Raw genomic sequence first — 13,119 nt, 5'->3', positions numbered from 1 at the left:
ATTCGTTCTGGAAGTTAATTTGCTGTGAGCTTTCTCTCCCCCTTCGTACATGGTGTAACTTGCTGAGATCTGTCCCAGACTCTGGCTCCTGAGCAGCTGCTCCTCTTCCCCACCCCGATGGCTTTGGCAGAGCATTGTCACCATTCTCTGTCCCACCAGTTGAGTGTTGGAGCACGTTGGGGAGCAGCTGCTGCCCAAACCCACCTTCCACTCTGTTATTCCTGGCCCGGATCCCACGTGGAAGTTGAATAAACCACTATTCTGCAAGGAAAAATCATGTTTATCCCGGGAAAGTTGCAGACCAGCAAGGATGAGTGTGTGCCGTCGCCTTGCGCTACAAAGGGTTGGATGATCTTCTCATCCCCATCTCCTCTGGGTTCCTCTGTGTTGGCTCGTTTGGTTTTCTCAGGTCAAATAGGGGAGGAGTGAAATGTCTTGGTTCTGCTCTGGGAGGTTTGGAAGGGGGTTCCCTGTTGTACCCCGTGTCTGGTGCCCCCAGGCCTCTGCCTTGGCCAGTTCTCAGGGCTGGGTTTGACACACCCAGGTGATGGTACAGGAGAAGTGTTTCCTCTCCAGGTGATCAAAGAGATTGATTCACAGAATCATCAGAGATCCCAGACTGGGTTGGGTTGGAAGGGACCTTAAAGCTTAAGCCATTCCACCCCCTGCCATGGGCAGGGACACCTCCCACTAGCCCAGATTGCTCCAAGCCCTGTCCAACCTGGCCTTGGACACTTCCAGGGATGGGGGGAACTTTCAGGGATGAAGTTTGTCTTTTGCTGATGATCAGGTGGCTTTGGACAAATACAGGATTTTACTCCTGATTTTTATGTTGGGACTTTTTGTCTTATTTTGCAACGTTCAGTCCTTTTAATTATTTTGCATTTGGTTTTGTGTTCGGAGCTCAGAGGTTTTTGTTTTCTCCACGGCTTAGAGGTTGGCCATGGGAGTCTGCAGCTGTGGGCATTTAGTGATGAGGATGATGGTGATGATGGTGATGTGACCTCTGTGCATGGCACTGTCCAAACCAGTGCTGGGTGTTACCAGTGCAGATCCAGAGACAGGGCTCTGCCAGTGCTGCTCTCTGTAGGAAGGCTCAGTGCAGCTAATCCCAAGAGGGTCTCTCCAGGCTAATAAAAGCTCCTGTGGGCACATCCCACTTGCAGTGGTGGTTGCAGTGTCACATCCAGAATGGAAAAGGGAGCAGGGGAGGTGTCCTGGCCTGTGGCCCCCCTGACACCTGGCAGTCGATGCCTTATGGGGGAGGGAGCAGTTGGTATAAATTGATACTCGGGGTTGCTGTAGCTGAGTGACCTTCACGTGCAGCTGCTTTGTCAGCAGGGAAAGATGCAAAGGTGACAGAAAATGACCTTGCTGGCACCTGTTCAAGGTGCCTGAGCAGGGCTTCAGGGAAACTGAGGGCTGGGAAGGGAGGAGGAAACAAAAAACCTCCTCCAGCCTGGGCTGAGATCCTACTTTTTTTTTGGGGGGGGATGGGGGTGGGAGTAGACTGAAATTTTTGGTCCCCGTATCAGTTCTGCTCTTGTGCTGCAATTCACAACTTCCCTTTAAGCCAGACAGAACTCCCATGTAATAGGAGTTGATAAATTACTTTATGGCACAGCAGGACCCTCCAACAAATAACTTCTTTAGAGATATCCAGAATTATAAATATATCAGAGTGCAGCTGCTTTTAGTAGCGTCGGAAAGTTTCAATGCTAAACCCGACAACTGAGGTTTTAAACAGCTATTTAAGAATTCAGTTATATCAAAACTATTTTTAAAGGTTCTAAAAGCTTCCCCTTCCCCTGCCCTAAGGGGTAAGAACCACTGAAATACATCCTGCACTTGAAACCCCTGGGTTTGCTGCTTCCCACTGTGCAGAGCTGGGCTTCTTTGTGCTCCCAGCTGCCAGAAATCCCATGAACTCGAGCATCTGTATTGATGGGTGAATCTGTTGTTTCTAATCTGGTCAGTTGATCAATGAAGAGCAGCCTGTTAATTAATTGTATAATATTGTACACAAGGTCCCACTCTGCATTCGTCCAGATGGATTTGGGATTTGTGAACTGTACCTGCTTTCCTAAAGAGTTTCGAGAGGATGTAACCAGTGGCTTTGTTCTTCCCAGCCTTCCCAGCTTTTAGCTGACAAATAATTTTAGAGGGACACAGTTTCAAATTTCATAGTTCAATTTTTTTTTTTTTGTTCTCCTAGATCTCTTTATTCCAATGCTCAATATTTTTATACTTTGAGATAATGGTTCAGAGTGGAGGAGCTCGTTGAAGATGCACAATTTTTGTTGAGAAGATGCACAGTTTGGTTCTTATTTCATTCAAATGTCCCGGGGGGTCAGTAGGAGCAATTAAAATCCTCCTCCTATCCCGAGGGCCTCACGGATTCCACGTGCAGTGAGCTGGGGAGAAGCTGGAAGGAGCAGCAGAGCCGGGCAGCGCTTTCCCCGGTTCCAGTCTGCCAGAGGGACCTTTTGTCCTGCCCTCCTCCCCCTTGAGATAGGTGATGGGACTCAAGGAAAAGTTGCATCTGCCTGACCTGTCCACTATGATGTTCTACTTGTGCTGTTTTGGTTCTCATGCAGATGGAGGGAACGAGGAGCCACCAGACCGAAGACAGGCAAGTGTAGACTCCCGTCAGAGCCGAGCTGGGCAAGGTAAACCTGAGTGTTCTTCTGCCTCGGGGACTCGTCTCGTGTGCTCGCCGTCGGTGCCTCCCACGTGTTGTGTTCCTCGTAAAACTGTGTGATCTGAAGGGCTTTGTACCCGCTGTTGTTGCCCCCAAATGTGCTGAGATTCCCAGACCAGACAGCCTTTGTGTGGTTGAAGGGGTTTACCCGAATTCCTCCTGGCTCGGCGCGGGTGGACCTGCAGAGTCCGTATTCCAGAGCGCGGTGTCTCCGTGTTCCAGCTGGGGAGTTACACACTGGAGCTGGTGGTGCTGGAGTTCTTCAGCTCTTACCAGCCCAAACCAACGCTTAGTTTCCAAGTTTCCACTCGCCTTCCCCCCGATGGCAAAGCGGGAACCCGGCAGGTTCTCCATAACCAGATCATCCCTCTCCAAACCCCGGGATGGGATGGAGAAGGACCTGTGTGTACCTGCCTGGGGGCTGAGCAACCCCGTGTTACATCTCCAGCTTTGGTTTCCTTCATCCTGCAGGAACAGGGCAAAAGGTCTGAGGAAGACAGTACTAAAAATAGGATTTATATTACTGAAATAACAATTGTACAAACTCTTTGTCAAGTATCCACCCCTCAGAGTAGGTTTGGTGGTTAACAGCACACAAAGCCGTATAATGGGGATTTCTGTCCCTGACAGCACCAGCTCTTAGATCTCTGCTGGCTTAGGTGTCCTTTGAAACAGCTTTACTTAGTTTTAAGCATTTTCTCATTTGTGAGGATTGTGCAAATGCTGGATTTTCACACGGCTTTGAGGCTGAGCAGCGTTTTTGGGAAGCAGGGCTCTGGTAGGTGCTACGTGCATTGACTTACTTTCTCTTTGGGATTGCAGCAATAATTTTCCTTTCATTTAGGTTCAAGCCTGTTGTTGTCATGGTGTCCTAATGACTTATTATGGAAGCCTTTTCTCCAGAGCATTGTTCTTTTTTGGCAGTATTCCAGTAGTGCCCGGGCAAAATGAGTGAGTGAAGCTACGATCAGAACTGGGAGTTAAAAAAACCCTGAAGCCCTGTGAGGTGTCAGCTGCTCTGCTCACATAGGATCTTTTAATTACTGGTTTAAAATTCGTTATTTTGAATTTCCTGCTTTTAAAATGGAGTGAAAATAAAATGAGGAAGGAGCCAGGGACTTTGTAGCTGCGCACACCCCGTGGCCACCTGGGTACGAGGAGCTGTGTTTCAGGGTGCAGAATGAACCCTGATATTGCTCTTCCCCACATATTCTGAGCTCCCATAAAGTTGCTGTTGTGTTCCTGCTGGAAGCTGAGCCTTCCCCTGCCGTGGCTCCCTGGGATGTCCTTCCCTGTGTCTGGCCCATGTGGTTTCTTGTTATGGAGCAGAGCAGCTGAGTTGCTGCTGGGAGCTGCCTCCAACACTCCTTGCACACACTCTACTCTCTCAGGTTCCCTTTCAGCCTGGATATTCAGGATCTTCCCTGCTGTGGGAAAGGGGTGGGTTTGAGCAGAGGATGTGGGGATTTGTTGCAAATCCTTGTCCAAGAATCACCAACCTGTTCCTGTTCAAGGAACTGCAGGAACTAGCAAGGAGTGTCACCATAAGAGGGGAAAAAAGGGGAAAAGGTCAAAAAAGCTTCCAACTTCTTGGAGAAACAAGCTTCTGAGCTAAATGCTTCCCTTTGCATCAGTGGGTGCAGTTGTAGATGCAGACTTTCTGCAGTGTGGAAGGAGTCTCCTTGCTCCATAAAATATTATCTTTTAACTTTGCCCTGCTCTGTCCCCATCACTTGCAATCTGTCTGCATGTGTTAATGGGTATTTTTCATGCTGGTGGGTTAAGAGGGTTTATTATCCTTGGGTGAAGCATCCAGCTGAAATGGGGCAGTTGTCTTCTTGCTCTTCCACCTCCCACGTTGGCCACACGATGCTCTGAGTGTCACAGTGTCTGCAAAGCTTCGTTGGCAGGACAAGAGGAAACAGCCCCAAGTTGTGCCAGGGGAGGTTTAGGATAAATATTAAGAACATTTTTCTCCTGGAAAGGGTTGTCCAGCCCTGGCACAGGCTGGCCAGGGAAGCAGTGGAGTCACCATCCCTGGAAGTGTTTGAAAAATGTGTGGATGTGGGACTTGACACAGTTCTGTGGTGAACATGGTGATGGTGCTGGTTGATGGCTGGACTTGATGGTCTTAAAGGTCTTTTCCAACCTGAACAGTTCTGTGATTATCTTGTAAAACTCCAAGAAATAGTTAATTAGTTCAAATATGCACTTTGCAGGAACATTCTATTTAAGTATATTCCGTAAGCAAACGTCCAAGTTCCAGTTCAGCCATGAATGACCCTAATTCCAGGGTTTGTTAAACCCAGTGTTCTTTCTTACCAAACCAAATTTCAGACTGTTTCAGTGACCTTGTGTGTGTGTTCATTTACTCTGCCAAGGGGTGAGAGAAATTTTGACATCTGTGAATGAAAGTGGTACCTTGTGGGAGTTTTGCGAGTTCGCTGTTTTGTTGTAAAGCATTTGAATTTTAAGAGGGGAAATGCTACTGAAAACTTCACCAATAATTCCTTTATTTCTGTATAAAATACTGCCCTTGATTTTAGGCAGATTGATGAAAGACACTGGGAGCTTACACCATAATAACCAGTAAAACACATGGACTCGGAGGTCTTTCCCAGACCTTGAGCTGCAGGAGATGCCCCTGGTTTATTGTTCCCTAAAATCAGGCCTGAGACAATTCAGACTGTTTTTAAGAATCAAAATCAGTGGTGGCAAATCTGTTTTTTTTCATGCCTGGTGCCAACAAATGCATTTTGAAAACCCTCTGTAGGCTGGTTTTGTTGGCGCCGGTTTTGGCAGCAGTGGTGGTTTGTCTTCCCTGGAGCTCCCAGGGAGCCTGGCCGGGCTGGCAGAGTCAGCAGCAGGTTCAGCTCGTGGTATCTGAGAGGGTTCAGAGAGCAGAGAGTGAGAGCTGTGTTTGGAGCTGTCAAAAGCAGTGTGTGTGTGAAGGGTGTTAGTGCTTGTTCGCCTTTCCCTAAAGGATGGTACAAAACCGCCGAGAGATGTTCCTGAAAGTTGGCATCTGGAATGGATGGATCTCAGCCACCGGTGCTTCAACCTCCCAGAACCCTTCAGGAACCAGTCCAAGATTTTTGGCAGTTATTTCCATGTGGGTTTTTCCAACAACATGTTGGGTTGTTCCTTTGGATATCGGGAATGCAGCGAGTCCATTGTCTCCTCTGGAGCACCATGTGTTTGAGGCACTGCCCTTTTGTCTTCTCCCCACTTTTGTCTGTCTCCTCAGCAGTTACATTTTCTCTTGTAAACATATTCTCAGTAGCCATTGAGAACAGCACAGCTATCCAGTGGAAATCCAATAAGGAACATCTTTATGGAGGGAAAACATCAGCGGGCACTAAAAGCCCAAATCCATCTCGTAACAGTGTGGCAGAAATGTGGCCTTCTCACATTATTAGTGATGAAATATTCATGTAAACAGTTTCAGGTTGGTTTTGCAGATGAATTATGAGTAGTCTGAGTTAGGTTGTTCATCTTACTGACGAGAGGTGGAGATCCAGGTGTCCTTGACCCCGAGGTTTCCATATCTGCAGCTAATGGGAGGAAACCTTCTGGCTCCTGACTCTTGCTGATCTGGAGCACCTGCCCTTCATTTGTCATTAATATTGATTGCACCAATTAGCAATATGTGCTTCTATTGTTCTATCTCCACTTGTTTTTGTGTTATTTTGTGTCTTACATGTGGATCTTCAGTGATGTGACCCCCACACGGGCTTTGTGTGTCTCTGGGGAGATTGGAGCTGGTGCTTGTTGTTGGAGGCTTTTGTTCTTCCATTTTATTTGGGGGTTGGGAATTTTGGGGGGCTAAAGATCCTCATGTTGAAATTCAGTTCAACTGGAAGAGTCTTTTATTAGAAACCCACAATCTAAAAACCACCAGTTTGGTGACGATCGCTGTGTTGGAAACTGGTGACTCTCACACTCTGACAGACAAATTAAGAATATTGAAAGAAATTCTTCATGGTTCTGCTGTTCATCTTGTAGAGAGGGGTGTTGAGATGCTGTTCCAAAGTGCAATTTCTTTAAGGGAGGTGTCAACACTGTTCAGGAGGAGCACGGGCGAGCGGGGCTCCCCCCATGCCAGTGCCTGTCTTGGAATGACAAAGCAGGATCCTCTCCCTTGCTCTCTTTCTAACCTGTTCATTTTGGTTTTTCTCTCCCCTCCAGGCACCTCCACAGAGAACGACTGTGCTTTTGAACCCGACTACGCAATTCCTCCTCTCCCAGTGACCGAAGGTATGCAGCACATTCGGATTATGGAGGGCATGTCCCGCTCCCTTCCATCCTCCCCCTTACTCACACATCAGTCTATCAGTGTTCGGCTCCAACCTGTGAAGAAGTTAACTGGTAAGGACTTTAATAAACTTCACTGGGGCTTTTAAGGTCCATTGGTGCAAAAATCTGTAAGAAAAAGGCTTTTGAAGGGCTTCTGTGTCCAAGTCATTCCCTTGTTTGTTAAAGCAGCTGCTTTGGTCAAACCCAGGGATGGATTGGATTTCGTGCTGACAGAGAAATCTTTCTATTCTGAAAAAAGATCTCTCTGGTTTACAAATGTTCTCGAGTTTTTTTGGGAAATTTCTAGGTGTGTTTTAGTTCAGCTTTGTGTTGTGGTTTTTGCACAGTAATTTCAAAGAACTCGATGCTTAAATTTTGAATGCCAAGAGCACATCAGAAAAATGATAAACTTCTACAGCAAAGTGACTTTTTTTTTTTTTTTTTTGTAATTCATGCATATTTTTAAACTGTTTTGTTTATCTGATGTGCTGGGATTGTGGTTTGAACACCTAGAGATGGTGAAGTAGTTGGATTTTCAAAAGCACTTGGAGTTCAACATCCATATAAAAGCCTGAAAAAAAGTGTTTCTACTGGTAACAGTTTGAAAAACTTGTGTTTTGCCTAAATTCTGACCCCACTCTGTGCCCACCTTTAAGAAAAAGCAGCCAGTGTCCTGTGCTTGTACTGAGGGAAACCTCCAAAAAGCATTTTTACTGTCTATAATCTGACCTACAGGGGAACTCTGATACACGTGGTGCCTTTTGTTTTCCCTGCTCTCTGTCGAAAGGAGAAATTGGGAACAAGAGGGAGAGATTCTGAGTTGTGACAGAGTCACAATTCCATGATTGGGCAGGGCTGCTCTTTGGAGCATCCCAGTAGTTCCTCAAAAGACCTGGAATTCCTGCAGTGGCTTTTGCAGGTGGTAATTCAAGGAGAGGGATGAGGATTCCTCCAAACCTCTGGGGTTGGGCAGCTCCCTGGAGCCTGTGCTCACCCTCTCATGGGGTGGGATGGAGCTGCAGGTGTTCACCTGGTGAAACATTCCTCTGTCAGGGAGATTTGGGAATGACATGCTGTGAGATGTAGGCCTGGAAAGGTTGGGGACAAACCAGGATGGTGTCCATAAAATGCTGAGAACTGTTATTGCCCAGAAGCAAGAGAAGAAAAGTGCAGGCTCCCACTTTTGTTCAGAGCTCCATTTTGGGGTCATGCACAAAACTCCACTAGATATGGATTGGGAAGGTGACTCCATCTGTCTCCTGCTTGCATACTTTCCCTTTTCCATCTGTTTGAAATCCCCTGTTCCAGCTGCACCCAGGCCTGTCCCAGCCAAACCCCTGCTCATGCTCTGCACGTCCAGGTCTCGATGACTCCAGCAGAGCTCCCCATGCACTTGGAATTCAGGGGGTGTTTCCCTGCATTGGTGGAGTAGATTTTTAAAATTATTAGTTTAATTTGCTGTTGATATTGTAAAAGGAAGGAGTTTATTTTCCATCCTTCTGCAGTCATGATAGGAATTTGTTTGCTTTTATAGGGTGATGTGGAAAGGAGCGGGGAAAGCAGCACTTCTGCCCTTTGTTATTCAGAGTATTTATCACGTTTCCTCAACTATTCCTTATGGTCTGTCTCTTATTTACTACTAATCTGAGAGATTTAGAAAGCAGAAATATCCCTCAGCAGCAGAAAGAATCATAGAGTATCCTGAGTTGGAAAGGACCCACAGTGAATCACTGATCCAACCCCTGGCCCTGCACAGACACCCCAACAATCCCACCCTGTCCCTCAGAGCATTGTCCAAACCCTCCTGGAGCTCTGGCAGCCTTGGGGCCGTGCCCACTGCCCTGGGGAGCCTGGGCAGTGCCAACCACCCTCTGGGGGAAGAACCTTTCCCTGAGATCCATCCCAACCCTCCCCTGACACAACTTCATGCCGTTGGACAAGGTGGCTGGGGAATGACATTTATCAACAGATAAAAAGTTGGGGGTTTATTTTTTGCTAGGGGACATTGACTGCCAGTTTATAAAGACCCTCCTCAGTTCTATTCATTAGTAAACCAGCATGATAGAAAAAATAAAGAAAATTAGGAGTTAATATTAGATTTGTGAAGACAACTTCACAGCTTGATCTATTTTTTGATGTGTTTCTCCCCAGTTTCACCCAATAACCCTCCCTGATATTACAGCAGCCTGGTAAATGCTATCACAGCACACTCCAAACCTGGCAGGATTGATAAGCAACTTGATTCAAAAATCTTCATGTGACTGGGGGAGCTTTCAGATAAAAATAAGGCACCAGGAGCTGAACAGTGAATGCACAGAGAGGTTCCACCCAGGCTCACTGGCTGTCAGGATCCTTGTGGGTCCCTTCCAGCTCCGGATATTCCGTGTTTCTGTGATTCTCTGGTGGTTTCCTCCTCTCCTGTGTCTCGTGGTTAATCCTACACAATAAGAGCAGTGATTTCTGTCGGAGAAGGGATGAGGGTGATTCTGGGAGACTGAAGTTACAAAGAGAGGCTTTTGTCTGCCTGACAGTTGCCACATGGATTTTTCAAAGGGACCTTCAGAGCATGGAAAATTGTTGAGAAATTATCCAATTGTAGGGGCTTTTCATGCTGTTTGCTCCTTCCAGACTTTTGTGTGGCACTGCCCCATTCCTGTCATAATTCCATATCTGCAGAGGGGCTGGGGAGAGGATGGGACTGTTTGCTGCATAAAAATCTTCATTGTCTCTTACATTATTTTTTTTTTCCTAATGCTTTAATTCCTGAGACCATTTACCAGATATTTGCAGCAGCCTGACAGAATCTGAAGGGGATACAGAGAAACCAGACAGGGACTCTTCCTCAGGAACTATAATGACAGGATAAGCGGGAATGAATTAAAACTGGAAAAGGGGAAATTTAGGTTAGATATAAGGAAGGAATTGTTCCCTGGGAGGGTGGGGAGGCCCTGGCACAAGTTGCCCAGAGAAGCTGTGGCTGCCCCTGGATCCCTGCAAGTGTCCAAGGCCAGGTTGGATGGGGCTTGGAGCAACCTGGGCTGGTGGAAGGTGTCCCTGCCCGTGGCAGGGGGTGGCACTGGATGATCTTTAAGCTCCCTTCCAACCCAACCCATTCCATGATTCTATGATAATATAAACTTTTAAAGTTCTTAACCTGGCTGATTGGTAACCGAGTCAGCTTTCCATCCAAGAAGTTAAAGCAGTTAAAATGTCTGTTTTTGGTAAAAAGCCACAGGAACACATTCCACGGAGGGTTGGTTTTCTGTCCAGAGGAGCTGAGGTCACTCACATGTTGGTATCTGGGTTTGCTGGGTATGGAGACTTGGCTGGATTCAGAGGGTGATAAATATTCCATGTGGGTGCAATTTCCACTCTGCTGAATAGTCTGGTGATTAAGAAAACTCAGGTCATTGTGGCTCTGAGGGGTGAAGTAATAGTCAGCATAAGTAATCAGCTCTCCTCTCCTGCCTGTGTCACCTCTTGTTTAGCACTGGCTGAGAACATATTTAAAATCAGCACATTTAACCTCAATTTATGTTGTTCAATATTTTTTTTTTACAACGGTGGCTTTATTAGCAAGTCTAATGTGAAAAACACATAATAAAAAGAAAGCAAAACCCCCACCCCCCCCCCAGCCCAGGATAAGTAAGTGAAGACACCATTTTGTTTGGTGTCTGGGAGAAAATTAGCACTTAAAAGTCACCGTGTTTGTTGCACAGAGAGCAACTGCTTTCGAAACAATGGGGTTAAATGTGCTCCCATACATGAAAAGTGTGTTATTGCTTCCTCAAAGCCATGGCTGCATTGAAAATAATGCTGTGTACCTGCCTGGAGGACAGGATTGCTTTCCAGGAGGGGTGCTTAGGGATGAATGTCTCTAAGTGCTTTCATGAATCAGTGCCAAAATACTCCTATTAGGTTAATAAATGAGATATTGGGCTGAAAAAACTCGGCTCCTCACGGTTTTCTCCTGTTCCTGTGGAACCCAGCACGTGCAGAGGGTTCACACAAAGCCCTGTGCCGCACCCCACTCCTCCTCCTCCTGCTCAGGAAGGAGTGTTCATTTACATATTGCACATTTATATGCGCGGGGATAATTTTATTCATCCCTGTACTTGGCTCTTGCTATTTTTTTCCCGTTGAATGACAGACTGCAAGCATTAGGATTCTCTTAGAAAGAGCACGTGTGTGTGCTCAGAGGGAGGAGGGGGGAATATTAGCAGGAAATTTAGGAAAGAAATGGTGTTTTTCTAACAAAAACCTGGCCTAGATGCTTCGGGTTGGATTCTCATCCCTCCTGTATCCACTGGGAATCAGCTGCTCCCGTGTCTTCAAAGACATGGGCCCGGGGAACTGGTTTCATGGCAAACCCTCTGCTTTGAGAACGTTCTTCCCTTGTGCTTTGGGAATGTGGGAACTTCACAGAAGTGAGTAGGAATATTCCTAGGTGTGTTCAGGCAGTTAATAGCAGCCTCTTTGCTGAAGAGAATGTGTATTCTTTCACTGGATCCTTCAGATCAGGGCAGAGCAGGATGGAGATTTGCTCTACCCAGTGACACCAGTAAGGACCCCCATCGTGGTTCTCAACACCCCCCAGTCCCCACAGACAACATCCCCTGGGCCACCATCCCCCCTGTCACGTGGAGTGCTGGGATCTTGTCACCTCCCCACCCCTCTTGGGATACCCTTGCATCTCTTGGGAATAGCCATGAGGATTGTCAGCCCCCCCTTCTCTGTACCTTCAGCAACTGGTTCGATATTCTCGCTGCTGGTTGTAATTGTGGGATTAAAAAGCTGAGCTCTGTCTGCTTGAAAACTTTTAATTGTTTCTTGTTTAGTGCTGACAGGCCCGGATTAATGATTGCAGCCCCTGGGACCACTTGTTCTCTCTCTCTCTCCAAAGTGATGCACCAGCTCAGCTGGGTGGGAGCAGGAGGGATGCTGAGGCCCAGCTCCAGGGGTGGGAGTGCTGGGGGGAAACCAGCTGGGCTGGCACATGTGGGAAGTGGTGGAGTCACCACTCCTGGAGATGTTCAGAAGATGTGTGGATGTGGCACTTGAGGACGTGGTTCAGTGTTGGAACGTGATGATGGTGCTGCACTGATGGTTGGATTTGATGATCTTAAAGGACTTTTCCAGCCTTAATGATGATTCTGTGATGTGAGGGTGAGGAGGGACTGGCACAGGTTGCCCAGAGAAGCTGTGGCTGCCCCTGGATCCCTGGAAGTGTCCAAGGCCAGGTTGGACAGGGCTTAGAGCAACCTGGGCCAGTGGAAGGTGTCCCTGCCCATGGCACGGGGTGGCACTGGATGATTTAAGGTTCCTTCCAACCCAAACCATTCTGAGTTTCTGTGTTTTTTCAAATAAAACAGAGTCATCAAAGGGAAGGATTTCTGAATGTTAAGATTGCAGTTGCTGAGCATGGACTCCAGACCTGCAGTGTTGTGTTGGTGTTTGATCCTCTCCCTCCCAGTGCATTGTCTCTTTGAGCACGTGTGTCAAGTGAAAAGCTGCTGATGATTGTGGAAAACAGTGTGGTTTTCCTGCTCCATGCTGTACATGGAATACAAACCCTGGCCTTGCCCACAGCTTGCTGTGGCAGCTGTGTGTGTGTTGGCTTTCCCTGCTCTGCTGTACCTGGAGATGCTTTGTGGGCACCACCAGCCTTCCTTGCCCAGCAGCAGTTGGGTTATGGGTTAATTTGGGGATGTTTTCCTGTCCCTGGGAGCAGTGGCAGCATTAGTGTTGGTGGCAGTGCCACTCAGGCTCTCAGCCACGTGATGGTGCTGCAGTTTGGCTCATCTCAACCTCGCTCTGTGTGGACAGAGCTGCTCACCTGTGTGGGGCTGGGAGGGCTCGGTGATACCCTCGTTACCACAGACGTTCATTTGGGTCGTTATTATCATCTGTACGTTTCCCTTAATTAATAATTTCAGTTATTTCAATTCTAGTTATTGGAATGTGCTGCAAAATCATGTTGTTTGGTTGTGTTTTGGCACAGCTCTCCCAGTGCAGACGTGTCTGGGCTGGACACGACCGTGTGTCGGGAGATCTGTGCCCATTCCTTCAGTGTGGACAATGAAACCTGTGCCCACCAAGAAGGGGCTGCTGCAGCTTTAAAG

General features: G+C 47.3%; 1 protein-coding gene across 8 annotated transcripts in view; it reads left to right on the top strand.

The window, feature by feature from the left end:
• The window catches only part of TANC2 (tetratricopeptide repeat, ankyrin repeat and coiled-coil containing 2), a 238,360-nt gene that overhangs the window by 82,962 nt on the left and 142,279 nt on the right, over positions 1-13,119 (top strand). For 3 of the 8 annotated variants that reach the window (XM_064636760.1, XM_064636756.1, XM_064636761.1), the window contains exons 4-5: positions 2,598-2,669; positions 6,890-6,958. In XM_064636760.1, the coding sequence (XP_064492830.1) occupies positions 2,598-2,669; positions 6,890-6,958 (141 nt within the window). Of the gene's footprint in view, positions 1-2,597; positions 2,670-6,889; positions 7,070-13,119 lie in introns of all 8 variants that reach the window. The other 5 variants (XM_064636753.1, XM_064636754.1, XM_064636759.1 and 2 more) reach the window with 3 other exon arrangements.

This window comes from Pseudopipra pipra, chromosome 26 (assembly GCF_036250125.1).
Source record: "Pseudopipra pipra isolate bDixPip1 chromosome 26, bDixPip1.hap1, whole genome shotgun sequence".
NCBI classification, from domain to species: domain Eukaryota; kingdom Metazoa; phylum Chordata; class Aves; order Passeriformes; family Pipridae; genus Pseudopipra; species Pseudopipra pipra.
Note: the sequence above shows the minus strand (reverse complement) of the source record. Positions and strands in the feature narration are given on the sequence as shown.